Raw genomic sequence first — 14356 nt, 5'->3', positions numbered from 1 at the left:
TGTGATATTTTCATGCTTCAATTTTTCTTTCAACTTGGGAATCGCAATGTATGCAAATATGTATGCTTTTATTATGATTTGAGTATAATTTTGTATGAATGCATGCATAGTAATATTTATAGTCAATTTGGACTTGCATATCTAATCATTTTATTTAATTTTTAAATAATATACTATACTAATAAATATTTTTGTGTTATATTATATTTCCTACTAATAGAAATTAAATCGATCACAACAATATATACAAGGCATTTATGAGTTTGATGGAATACCCTTGTTGTAGGTCGGAATTCGCCTCGCAATTTTAACATTTTTTACAATTCTTTCACATATTCTAACCGAGAATATGAAGAGACAGAAATATATGTATTTACGGCATATGATGACATGGCATATATGCCGAAGCAGAGAATAGGTAGAGACAGAAATACACTCCCAACGAAGAATTTCGTTTATATTTATTTCTTTTTGAACAGCGAAAAATGTGTACAAAACACACCTCTCGCACAGAGAACATAAACAAATTTTTTATGCATGTATGTACATCTTCTATCATATTAATCTTATGTCTCTGCACATGCTCATATCATAATCTTATTATGTGTACGCATGTGCGCATTTAGAAATTGAAATCATGATTTTATAACTTATCAATATACATAATGTATTACATGCGCGCGCATTGATCTGCATGTTCTTGCATTCATATATATTTATATGTACATACATATGTATATTTGCATACACTTCCGAACAAATAATGCACAAGCATACAAAACATACATATGTATGCGTACACATGTACACATGTACCAGCAATTACCGTTCGCCTCGCCTGATCACACTTTTCGTAACGCGTTCGTCAGCTTACTCTCCAAGCCAAGCGCGCGTAAAGAAGTTTCACTTCAAAAACACCCCCAATGAATAGTAACAACCAGCCTCGGATGAGAGACCCCCCTTTTGATGACGACCACGGCAAACGAAATAAGGACTACGATTTGCGGGCATGCACCTGGAATGTCCGGACCCTTAATTGGGAAGGTGCCGCTGCCCAGCTGGTTGATGTCCTCGCAAAAATAAAGGCTGACATCACCGCCGTCCAAGAAATGCTATGGACGGGACAAGGACAAAGACGAGTAGGTCCTTGTGGCATATACTACAGTGGCCATATAAAGGAGCGCAAGTTTGGTGGTGGGAGAGAGACTTCGTCGCCGAGTACTATCATTCACTGCGGTGAATGAACGTCTAGCCACAATCCGCATCAAATTCTTCTTCAACATATCGCTGATTTGCGCCCACGCCCCGACGGAAGAGAAGGACGATGTGACCAAAGATGCCTTTTATGAGTGCTTGGAGCGCACTTATGAGAGCTGCCCCCGCCACGATGTCAAAATCGTGCTTGGCGACTTTAACGCCAGGGTGGGCAAAGAAGGTATCTTTGGCACTACGGTCGGTAAATTCAGCCTCCACGACGAAACATCCCCAAATGGGTTGAGGCTGATTGACTTCACCGGGGCCCGAAATATGGTTATCTGTAGTACTAGATTCCAGCACAAGAAGATACATCAAGCTACCTGGCTGTCTCCGGATCGAAAAACTACCAACCAGATCGATCATGTTGTGATAGACGGAAGACACGTCTCCAGTATTTTAGATGTGCGTGCGCTCCGAGGTCCTAACATCGACTCGGATCACTATCTTGTTGCAGCCAAGATTCGCACCCGCCTCTGTGCAGAAAAAAACACACGCCAACAAACACAAGGAAGGTTCGACGTCGAGAAGCTGCAATCACAACAGACAGCCGAACGAGAGGGAAGCGAGACGCATCTGTAGACAGAAAAAGAAGGAGGCCGAAATGCGTGAGTACGAAGAGCTTGATAAGCTGGCCGACAGGGGTAATGCTCGAAAATTCTACGAAAAAATGCGGCGGCTTACAGAAGGTTTCAAGACAGGAGCATACTCTTGTAGAACCCCCAAAGGTGATCTAGTCACCGATGCCCAGATCATACTTAAATTATGGAGGGAACACTTCTCCAGCTTGCTGAATGGCAGTGAATGCACAACACCAGGAGAAGGCGAACCCGATTCCCCAATCGATGACGATGGAGCAGACGTTCCATTACCCGACCATGAAGAAGTTCGAATAGCAATTGCCCGCCTGAAGAACAACAAAGCGGCAGGGGCCGACGGATTGCCGGCCGAGCTATTCAAACACGGCGGAGAAGAACTGATAAGGAGCATGCATCAGCTTCTTTGTAAAATATGGCCGGACGAAAGCATGCCCAACGATTGGAATTTAAATGTGCTATGCCCAATCCATAAAAAGGAGACCCCACAATCTGCGCCAACTACCGTGGGATTAGCCTCCTCAACATCGCATATAAGGTTCTATCGAGCGTATTCTGTGAAAGATTAAAGTCCACCGTCAACAAACTGATTGGACCTTATCAGTGTGGCTTTAGACCTGGAAAATCAACAAATCAACAACCGACCAGATATTCACCATGCGCCAAATCTTGGAAAAGACCCGTGAAAGAAGAATCGACACACACCACCTCTTCGTTGATTTCAAAGCTGATTTCGACAGCACGAAAAGGAGCTGCCTTTATGCTGCGATGTCTGAATTTGGTATCCCCGCGAAACTAATACGGCTGTGTAAACTGACGTTGAGTAACACGAAAAGCTCCGTCAGAATCGGGAAGGACCTCTCCGAGCCGTTCGATACCAAACGAGGTTTCAGACAAGGTGATTCCCTATCGTGCGATTTCTTCAACCTCCTTCTGGAGAAAATAGTTCGAGCTGCAGAACTAAATAGAGAAGGTACCATCTTTTATAAGAGTGTACAGCTGCTGGCGTATGCCGATGATATTGATATCATCGGCCTCTACACCCGCGCCGTTAGTTCTGCTTTCTCCAGACTGGACAAGGAAGCAAAAAAAATGGGTCTGGCAGTGAACGAGGGCAAGACGAAATATCTCCTGTCATCAAACAAACAGTCGTCGCACTCACGACTTGGCACTCACGTCACTGTTGACAGTCATAACTTTGAAGTTGTAGATAATTTCGTCTATCTTGGAACCAGCGTAAACATACCAACAATGTCAGCCTAGAAATCCAACGCAGGATTGCTCTTGCCAACAGGTGCTACTTCGGAATGAGTAGGCAATTGAGAAGCAAAGTCCTCTCTCGACAAACAAAAACCAAACTCTATAAGTCACTCATAATTCCCGTCCTGCTATATGGTGCAGAGGCTTGGACGATGTCAACAACTGATGAGTCGACGTTGCGAGTGTTCGAGAGAAAAGTTCTGCGAAAGATTTATGGTCCTTTGCGCATTGGCCACGGCGAATATCGCATTCGATGGAACGATGAGCTGTACGAGATATACGATGACATTGTCATAGTTCAGCGAATTAAAAGACAGCGGCTACGCTGGCTAGGTCATGTTGTCCGAATGGACGAAAACACTCCAGCTCTGAAAGTATTCGACGCTGTACCCGCCGGGGGAAGCAGAGGAAGAGAAAGACCTCCACTACGTTGGAAGGACCAGGTGGAGAAGGACCTGGCTACGCTTGGAATATCCAATTGGCGCCACGTAGCGAAAAGAAGAAACGACTTGTTAACTCGGCTATAATCGCGTAAGCGGTGTCTGCGCCAATTAAGAAGAAGAAGAGTAATTGTGTCTTAAGGCAGACTGCATTTATATAATATTTCGGGTCCTTTAAATTTAAAAAACTGACCGTTTAATTATCATTAATCTTACAATTTTACTGTATGTTCCTTGTAAAATTGAAATTCAAATACACTAAACAAATTTGAACAATTCTGCAAAATACTTTAAACAGTGATTCACAAAATGTAAACTAAGAGCAATTGTTTTCGTTTTCAAATGTCCTATTTTTACATAGTAGTCAAACTCAAATGATATCATCAATGAATGCTAACCGGGGAAAGTTTTCCAAGCCAAGTTTCACGTTAATTCACTTAAAGCAAGATTTCGCTTGTATCATACAAGGTAAGGTTTAGAAGGTAATAATGCTTTGAACACAAGACGACTGAATGATAGCGAAATTTTCTTGTCTGCCAAAATCGTCTTGAAGCCAGCTTCTTCAACATTTTGAAGATTTGATTGAAACTTTTTGTAAATAGGAAAGTATATGGGTCGATTCATTTGTTTTAAATCATCAACTGAGACTGTGAAGCTTTGAATAATTTTTAATTGTACTTATTAGTGGTAGTTGTGTGCGGCAAAATCAGAAATGGTTTTAATTTAGTGAAAGGGACAACTGCAAGCCTGCTGCCGTAAAATCATGTTATACGTTGTGTATTTCGCATAATATTAACGTATCGGGCAATTTTAGATTGTTAAAAGTTGTAACACCAGCAATATTGTCAATGGAAACTGCACATTACATATGTTAGCACAAAATAGAATGGACGAATAATTGCCAGAACTAACTCGACAGTGAAATTCGTATTTGCCAGAATGTTCGAGTCCGATGTTTTGGTATCAATCTATTGTAAAGCCTGCCGGATTTTGTAACAGACACAGTTCTAAGTAGTTAGAGTACTACCCTATTAAGAGCAATAGGGGTTGGGTTTACTTTAGTATCTCATTTTCATTGCTTATTCCTCTTAAATGCGTGCACGGATTTTTTTAAATTTATATAGCACGGATAGCCAATGAATTAAACTTTGGTTTAAATGTAAATTTATTGTTAAATGTTAATTGGTTTTTTAGATATAAGTAAGCAAAAAACGCACATTTTCACATTTGCTCAAACAATGGCTCTCTTCTTTGAAGTTTTGTTGCACTGCTTGCAAAAATTTAACCAATTTAACACACATACATTCTTTGAAATATATTTAATTGAATTAATGATAAATTATGAATTTTAAGTTGCAATTTTATGTACAATTTAATAAATAAAACAGCTTTAAATTACGTGTTATACTGTTCCTTTAAATGTAAGCAAAATTACTGAATTTGAACTGTCAAACGACGAAGAAAATAAGCACAAAATGAAGACAGTAATAACCCAACGAATCAAAATGGTAGGTCTTATATACATTTGGGTTACTTTACATAGGACTCGTTTCGGATCGAGTATATAAGACCTACCATTTTGATTTGTTGGGTTATTACTGTATTCCTTTTGTGCTTATTTTCTTCGCCGTTTGACAGTTCATATTCAGTAATTTTGCTTAAATTCAACTATTTAAAATGCGTGTTTCTCCGATTTATAATGAATTTTACACTTGTATTTTTAACTTTTATATCCACTAACACTTCACTTATTCGTTTTTAACCATTTATTTTATTTTGCAATCATCTAAATCCGTCAGAAAGTTAATGATCTTAAGAAAAGAGAAAGACTTAAAAACATTGATGCATTTCCAATGAAACTTAGTTACTTGCAGAACATTCAGACGTAAAAATTTTTGTTAAATGCACTTGTGTATTAAGGTAAACCTATTTGGTAGTAGTTACATGCCTTTCAAATAGATGCGGATCATTGTAGTGCATGGATAACGCGTTGAAAGCAGAAAGTAGAAGTGAATTGTAGAAAGCAAAGTAAAGAAGAAATGATAACTTGATATTTTGGGAGACTAAAAAACTTCAGAAAATTTATCAGAATGCGAACTGAGCGGCGAACTAATAAACATGATCTACAACGTGCGCAAAATATTACCCAGAACCGGATCAAATCATATAGAATATGTTAACTAATAAATATTCATGCATTTCGTAAATAGATTTTATGTACAAAATTAGGTTTTTTATTGAATTGCACAAGACCAAATAAAATATTTAATCCAAGTATGGAATAATTACTTCTTGTATGACGTGTCGATTTGTATGCCATGTAAGATGATGGACAAATGGCTTGATGATTATTACTAATTTGCCATTATTTTCGAGATATTTCAAACCAATTGCATCTTCAATGTATATTGGTCGCTTGTGTAGAGGTATTACATTCAATGTTGTGTTAAAATATCCAAAGTGACTGTAAGAAATCACTAATAAATTATTCAATTCTTTACAATCGGATTGACTTACTAACCTAGATTCCCAAGGGGAAATTACGCCATCATTTGGACCTCCTATTAAAATCATTTTATTCAAACGAAGTAAAGTGTTTTTGTACTGGCTAGAATTATATGTTCGTATTTCATTATTTATTATTGGCAAAAATTTGCTAAATTTATAGTATAAATCTTGCTCTAAAGGATCATTCCAATAATTCGCTATCGATATGTGCTGCCCAATTTTTGAATAAAAAAGCTCATACGCAGTATTTGCTGCCAAATCCGGAAATACAAGATGCAAAAAATTCGCTGAAAGTAATATTGTATTTTGTAATGGCAATGGCTTTTTATATAAATTTACCTCCAAATTGACCAGCTTGTGGTGATGAAAGTGAAATGAAATTATTAATTTTATGAAAAGGAAGAGTTTGAATAGCAGCCCGAGCTATAAGTCCCCCTTGAGAGTACCCTGAATAAAAAAATATCAAAGATATAATTGCAAACATTAAATAGAGAAAACATATAGAAATCATGCCTACTACGTTGATACCATCGGGATATTTCCTTCCAATTACCTCCAAAAAACTACGAAACTCTAGAACTTGCCTCCAAGTATTTTCCAAACTAGACCATCCATCATATTTATCAAAGTTGTAAATTTTGGTATCAGGATGGGCCTGTAATATATAAGCAAATTCATTATTTACAAACTGTAATTTGAGAAAAAAATATCTTGAAATGATATTAAATAAAGCAATGAAATTTTCATAGTGATGCGGACAGAACGGCAAGTCTGTATCACCATGAAAATTTGAATTGGTATCATTGAAAAATTTAGGCCAATTTACCTTCACATCCAGAAATAAACTAATTTCATGTTCACTTGACAATATTTTAATGTAAGACTCTTGATAAAATGAAAGCCCAGAGCTAATGAAAACAAAAGGTGCCTACGAAAACACCGCTTACGCGATTATAGCCGAGTTAACAACAGCGCGCCAGTCGTTTCTTCTTTTCGGTCCAAGGTTTTCGGTCCAAGGCTTGGTTCCAAGATAGACGAAATTATCTACAACTTCAAAGTTATGACTGTCAACAGTAACGTGAGTGCCAAGTCGCGAGCGCGACGACTGTTTGTTTGATGACAGGAGATATTTCGTCTTGCCCTCGTTCACTGTCAGACCCATTTGTTTTGCTTCCTTGTCCAGTCTGAAGAAAGCAGAACTAACGGCGCGGGTGTTAAGGCCGATGATATCAATATCATCGGCATACGCCAATAGCTGTACACTCTTATAGAAGATGGTACCTTCTCTATTTAGTTCTGCGGCTCGAACTATTTTCTCCAGAAGCAGGTTGAAGAAGTCGCACGATAGGGAGTCGCCTTGTCTGAAACCTCGTTTGGGATCGAACGGCTCGGAGAGGTCCTTCCCGATCCTGACGGAGCTTTTGGTGTTGCTCAACGTCAGTTTACACAGCCGTATTAGTTTTGCGGGGATACCAAATTCAGACATCGCGGCGTAAAGGCAGCTCCTTTTCGTGCTGTCGAAAGCAGCTTTGAAATCGATGAAGAGGTGGTGTGCGTCGATTCTCCTTTCACGGGTCTTTTCCAAGATTTGGCGCATGGTGAATATCTGGTCGGTTGTTGATTTGTTGATTTTCCAGGTCTGAAGCCACACTGATAAGGTCCAATAAGTTTGTTGACGGTGGGCTTTAATCTTTCACAGAATACGCTCGATAGAACCTTATATGCGATGTTGAGGAGGCTAATCCCACGGTAGTTGGCGCAGATTGTGGGGTCTCCTTTTTTATGGATTGGGCATAGCACACTTAAATTCCAATCGTTGGGCATGCTTTCGTCCGACCATATTTTACAAAGAAGCTGATGCATGCACCCTATCAGTTCTTCTCCGCCGTGTTTGAATAGCTCGGCCGGCAATCCGTCGGCTCCTGCCGCGTTGTTGTTCTTCAGGCGGGCAATTGCTATTGGGTTGGATAATGGAACGTCTGCTCCATCGTCATCGATTGGGGAATCGGGTTCTGCTTCTCCTGGTGTTGTGCGTTCACTGCCATTCAGCAGGCTGGAGAAGTGTTCCCTCCATAATTTAACTATGCTCTGGGCATCGGTCACTAGATCACCTTTGGGTTTTCATTGGTTAGATTTTTTACGTGGCGGGTCCGAAACCCAGCGCACAACCCTGCGGAGGGGATGTTTCGCCTTCTCACTTTAGCTCGCCTTCGAACGGATGTTCTTAGGCTACCCAGAGGATACTTGGTCAAAGACCGGAAGTAGTGAGCTGCTTGAGTCATATGTAAAAGAATCGTTTCTGGGCACTCCCAAGTGAATGGCGATCAGAGAACTTTCCTCACTTGCGTGAACTTCTACATATGACTCCATCCTCCAAGTCGTATCGTTTACTTTCCACTTTTTTCATGATGCATTTATGTATGATAAAGATTGCAGTTTTTTAGAACAAAAACTGTAATAATAAGTAAAAAAGAAGAAACCAAACGGTTTAAAAAATTTAATATACCGAACTGTTATAAGTTACGACTTTATTTTGCATATAAATATTATTAGTAAATAAAGATTCACTGCCTTCTATACTTAGCTTTGTGTATTCAAACACATATGTACATATATTTAACAAACACAAAAATCAAAACAAATTCAATTATCTATTTATTTCCGGCCAATACCCCTTATGCTCAATAATGCAATAAGCAGGAGAAAGTCAAAACAAAAAAGCGAAGGCAAATCAAAAATATAGCAAGAAAAGAGAGCAAACTAAAGTAATCATACATAATTTTACATACAAACATACGGCAAAATCTGCCTGTGACGCAAAACACAAAATCTCAAAAAAACCAAAAGTTCAATCCACATTTGTAATTATCCAGCAATACCTCTTGTTCTTTGCCAAACAAAAGCAAGCAGGATTGTGGACAAAAAGCTAATTGATCTGTCTAACGAGCTCTCAATTACTTACGAACATAGCATAACAAACAATTCGTGCATATTTATGTACAATGCATATTGATCTCTTTGACGAGCTCTCAATTGCACAAAAACAAGTCAAGCCAATTATTAGGGTGTGCCTATATACGTATATAGAAAATACTTAAAAATAAAATTGCGGTTTAAAACAAATCATATAAAATAAAATTAAAATAAAAAAAAATTTAAATAGCAAGTAAATAAGCAACGGTATTAATAAAACAAATAATCCGTCTTTTACGAAAAACAAAAAAAAAAAACGTTTATATACTTAAAAAAGTATTCAGTCACACTGAGAAACCTTTATTTCATTTTAAAAAAATATTTCTACATACAACCAAAATAATGAACAATAACAAATATCGAAGTACACCTGCAGCTACACGCTCAAAACAGGTTGCTAGATTTATTTCAGAAAGTCACAGTTTAACAATGTACTGCACTAGATTTGCCTCTTCACCGATTCACGAAAACTCGGAATCGTTACTAGAAATCAAAATTATAAATCTCAACAATTTTTGGACTCGCCTCCAAGCGGCTCATGACGCCATAGTAGATTCTGATAGTTCAGATCTACCACAAAATTTTAAATCATCGGCTTACGATATTTACGAAAACTGCTTAGACCAGTACGAAGAAACAAAAGCTATGATCTCCGATCAACTAAAGCTCATTAAAGCATTTGCACCTACTCTCCACAGTAGAGTAGAGCTACCACAAATATACAGTCAACAGGCAAGTTCAGGCATCTACCTCGAGGTGCCCGCATGTGACACAGAAACATTCTGTGGAGGTTATGAAGAATGGCCATCCTTCCGGGACATGTTCACGGCCGTGTACATAAACCATCCTCAACTATCACATGCGCAAAAATTGTATGACCTCAGATACAAAACTAAAGGTCAAGCAGGCGAAATAGTCAAACAGTTCGCATTAAATGACGACAATTTCAATTTGGCTTGGTAGGCTCTAAAAGCTAGATATGAAAACGACAGAATACTGCTCGATAAGCAAGTAACGACACTAATGAACTTGCCAAAAATTAAGAAAGGAACAAGTGTAGAATTCATCAAACTAAAGTCCACTGTTTCAAATTGTTTGTCGATTCAATCGACACTAAATATTCCCACAGACAGCTGGGACCCAATTCTGGTAAACATTTGTACCGCCGCATTACCAGAAAAGTCGTTACTTCTATGGGAGCAATCGCTCTCATCACGAAAAAAGTGCCCAACGTGGCAACAAATGAAAGATTTTCTCACCACCCAATATGAAATTGCGGAAAGGTTAGAAGAAAAAATAATCAAAACTAATATTATTAAGCACGACCAAAATGGAAGCTTAAATAGACCCCAAGCTAAAAGCAAAAGCAAATCAAACAAAATTTTTAACAAAACACAATCGTTTACATCCGAACAAAGAAAACATACGTCATGCGAACTATGCACAAGAGGGCATAAGCTTAAAACTTGCGAGAAGTTTAAGAAATTAAATATTAACGAAAGGAACAACTTTGTCAGATCAAGAAGACTCTGTACAAACTGCTTGTCCTATACACACAATTTTAAAAATTGCAAAAGCAAATATAATTACTTATATTGTCACAAAAGACACAATTCAATGCTTCATTACAGCCGATATCCTATCTCACCCCAAAGAAGCGCTTATACACAAAGAACCACGGGAATAATTGCAAAAGCAAATCCCGAAAAACAAAATTTGAAAAATTGCCAAGAGACACCATGTTGCTCAATGGCACAAAAAGTTCAAACGCTGCACAGCGAAGCACAAAATGGACTAGTTATAGAATCAGTTACCACCAGACCAGCTCAGATTGAGAACAAAAACCGTAATTCACAATTAAGTAAATCGCAAATATTAAAGAAACTTCCATTAGCAAACAAAACTATAAGAGATCAGTATTGTGAGCACTTCTCTAAAGCCACAACTACTGGATCAAATAATGGCCGGTACGTCGTACGACTACCACTAGAGCCAGAATTTTCCAATACTCCACAAATTGGTATAAAAAACAAAGTCAAAGTTACCTCTGACAGTCGATATATTAAAAGCGCATAAAACCTTCGACCCGCAGGATGGCTTTTGCCAATAATGATACAAAAATCATGCTTAAAAAATCTCAAGTTATGTGCTACGAAACGCCACATTAGTGCATACGCACTTAAATATAAAATACGAGTATAACAAAATTGTCTCCAAAAGTCGAAAAATCGACAAATTTTATACAATATTGCCCCATAGAGGTTTAAATTTTCAAAAATAAATAAAATAAAAAAGGAAGTTAAGGGATCACCATACTCCTAGTGCGATACATGGACGCACCTACTCTTACAAAAGGTCGCTTTTATCGCATCTGCCCAAGCGCTCCTCATATGGTGAGTTATGGAAATTATCTACTCCACGAATCGAAGCCGTCTCTATTCACGGCCACTCCCTCGCAAGATCCTTCTAGATCAGGCGTGGAGATACTATTCTTCAAAGAATAAATAAAATGCAAACCATTTCATAAAAGACAAAGAATACATTTCCGGTATACCAAATCAATAAAATAAGAAATTGTAAACCCGCAAAATATAGTTCGTAGCCATACACGCCTAAAAGTAAATAAATACAAAATATTATGTTTGAAACCAAAGCGACTTTCAGGATTTACAGCATGTATTCTGCGCCCTCGGCAACTCTACCAGCAGTACGCCGAAATACATGCAACATCATGTACATACGCAATACTAGGCAAAATATTCGCCTAGGGGGCCCAGGATGTTTAAATGAGTTAAGCATCCCCCTACTCTACCTGGGAAAAACTGGCGCACCTTACCAAGAGAGCATAATACACCACATCTGATGGCACCGTACACTTACTTCACCATAGCTGATGACACCAACACAACTCACCATACCTAAGCACCCACTCATCAAAAGGATGGAGAGCGGGAAGCAGACACATTTCGTTCTAAGCATTTCGACCATCAACTTTCGCCATACACACATTCGCGGACACATTGCGCCCCGTCGTCATCACCCGGTCCTCTTCGCTACCGCATCGATACATAAATTGGATCTCCGTCTGATCGCCGTTGATCTTGTCATTGATTTTATATACATATGAGTGGCCTTATTTTTTCCTTTGGAATATTCCTTGTGAACCACGAATAATTTCGATTGCAAATTAAATGTGTCTTAAACTTGGTTCTCATGTGCATTTTCTTGTTTATCCGAGGTACTTAGTGCGACAGTGTGTGAATTATTAAAACAAATGAAACATAACTATACATTTAACTATAGATAGATTTTGTGACTGTAACTTACAGAATAGCCAAATTGTCTCAAGTCTCAAAAATTGTCTCTAACTTAAAATCTCAAATTTAGAGACTTCAAACTGTATCACAGTACAGAATCGCACAGTAAACTGTACAAGTCACTCATGATCCACGTTCTGCTATATGGTGCAAAGGCATGAACGATGACAACATCTGTTGAGTCGGCGCTACGAGTTTTCGAGAAAAGGTTCTGAGGAATATTTATAGTCCTTTACGTATTGGCAACGGCTAATACCGCACAATTGGCCATCCACTCCTTAATTGATTACCGACAACCAACTCAACAAAAACTTTTTTTATTTTCTCCAAGTATTTAGTTACAAACATGTGTCTTTGGACCGTTGTGCAGTTCGTTAGAAACTCGCAATTCTTACATTCGGAACAATCATCAGATCTAGGGAAGTTTGTCCATCTTCGCGTTCCCATATGCATTGCATCTAGACTCCAACTTTAAACAAGTCCATCGTGCCGAATATGCTTTTGCGACTGGGCTTTCTGCAGCTATTTCTTCCCTTGTTGACCAATCGTTCACCTCCACTCCATGTATTACACTTTTAAATCTGAATCTTCTTGCTGACATTTTCATAGTGCCTCCGAATCCCAGTATGATGTTATTGTCATTGATCGGACATTTGTAATAGAACATTTTTAGCGGAATTTTTGCACTTCAAACTACATGACTACTACCCTTCCGATGTTCTATAAAGTCATATTTTTAGAGAGTCTCTCAATCTACCGTGCTTACCTCCTACTGCATTCCGACGACGATCTTGGGACCATGTATGCCAACATTGGCGAAGTAATTAACCGATTCTTCAGAGTTTGTAAAACCATACCTGTTCTATATTCCACTCAAAGACCGTTTCTTCATGAATTCAAGTAGACTACTAACTAAGCTGCCAAAATTTCAACGAATCATGGATAATATAGACACAGTCTAAGGAAACTCCGCAATTCATATAGATTTTTAGGAGTAGGCCAATCTTTTACTGCTCCTTTCATTACCTGTGCAGATACCCTTCGTTGTCACCTTGTGTTTTAAGTACCTTACTTCCTTTTTGAAAAGGAAACACTTCTTCGGGTTCTTCCAAGTTCTTAAGGAGTTCATCGAAGCTTTTACTCAACACGATGATATCGTCGAGGTATACTAAACAAGTCTTTCAGTGCTTTTAACATCTAGTCCATAAGTCTCTCAAAGGTAGCAAGAGTGTTACATAATCCAACGGGCATTACGGCAAATTGCCATAGACTATCTCGAACGCTGTAAGCCGTATTTTCTTTGTCATCACCACTTTTCAAATGAAGTGTTGAGAACCATTTTGTGCCTGCTAACGAGACCATCGTTTCTAGGTAATGGATAAAACTGTATTTCTTCGTTACGTCATCCAACCCTTTATAATCCACACAAAACCTCATCTTGCAATCTTTCTTGAATTCCAAGGACTCACTGATGGTTCAATTATTCCGCTTTCGCTCATTTCACATATGGCCAGACTTACGTTTTGCTAAAGTAGCGTTTCGAAGAAACGTAAGAAGGAGTTGCTTAGCCTTATTCTGCGGTCTGTCTCTAGTTCCTTGGCCCATGCGTTAATTTCGCTCGATATGTCGTTTTCGCCCATGAAATCTTTTTAAAGACGTATTTCACAATTTATCACGGTCTCAATCTCCTGAAACTGCTTTAATTAAGCTCTTTTGGACAAATTTGTTGATGAATTGCACTCAAACTCTGATTGGAAGACATTTATCTTGCCAGGGTTTTGCCTATAAGTAAATTTGGTGAAGATTGTTCTGTGGCTTCAACAACTGATTTGCCACTCCAATTAGGACGGATTGGGTTTACTTTAGTATCTCATTTTCATTGCTTATTCCTCTTAAATGCGTGCACGGATTTTTTTAAATTTATATAGCACGGATAGCCAATGAATTAAACTTTGGTTTAAATGTAAATTTATTGTTAAATGTTAATTTGTTTTTAGATATAAGTAAG

The 14356-nt window shown here is 38.3% G+C and overlaps 2 protein-coding genes across 4 annotated transcripts in view; one reads left to right on the top strand and one right to left on the bottom strand.

The window, feature by feature from the left end:
* The window catches only part of LOC120781377 (lysosomal thioesterase PPT2 homolog), a 76396-nt gene that overhangs the window by 51642 nt on the left and 10398 nt on the right, over positions 1-14356 (top strand). The window lies entirely within an intron of this gene.
* On the bottom strand, positions 5727-12806 carry LOC120781396 (lysosomal thioesterase PPT2 homolog). Its single transcript, XM_040113605.1, has 6 exons — positions 12744-12806; positions 6885-6986; positions 6572-6713; positions 6398-6505; positions 6072-6345; positions 5727-6014 (listed from the first exon to the last, which is right to left on the bottom strand). Exons 1-6 carry the CDS (start codon positions 12804-12806, stop codon positions 5816-5818), a joined length of 888 nt encoding a protein of 295 aa, XP_039969539.1. The 3' UTR covers positions 5727-5815.

This window comes from Bactrocera tryoni, unplaced genomic scaffold, assembly GCF_016617805.1.
Source record: "Bactrocera tryoni isolate S06 unplaced genomic scaffold, CSIRO_BtryS06_freeze2 scaffold_7, whole genome shotgun sequence".
NCBI lineage: Eukaryota > Metazoa > Arthropoda > Insecta > Diptera > Tephritidae > Bactrocera > Bactrocera tryoni.
The sequence above is the reverse complement of the archived record's forward strand: the minus strand, read 5'-3'. Positions and strand labels throughout refer to the sequence as shown.

What these genes read in the sequence shown, in the direction of transcription:
- LOC120781396 (XM_040113605.1), bottom strand. Translation starts at nt 12,806, where the DNA reads ATGCAATGCATATGGGAACGCGAAGATGGACAAACTTCCCTAGATCTG. An exon ending in ATCTGATGATTGTTCCGAAT is followed by an intron (nt 6,987 to 12,743) that starts GTAAGAATTGCG and finishes GTGTTTTCGTAG; the next exon opens with GCACCTTTTGTTTTCATTAG. An exon ending in CGATGGTATCAACGTAGTAG is followed by an intron (nt 6,506 to 6,571) that starts GCATGATTTCTA and finishes TTTTTTATTCAG; the next exon opens with GGTACTCTCAAGGGGGACTT.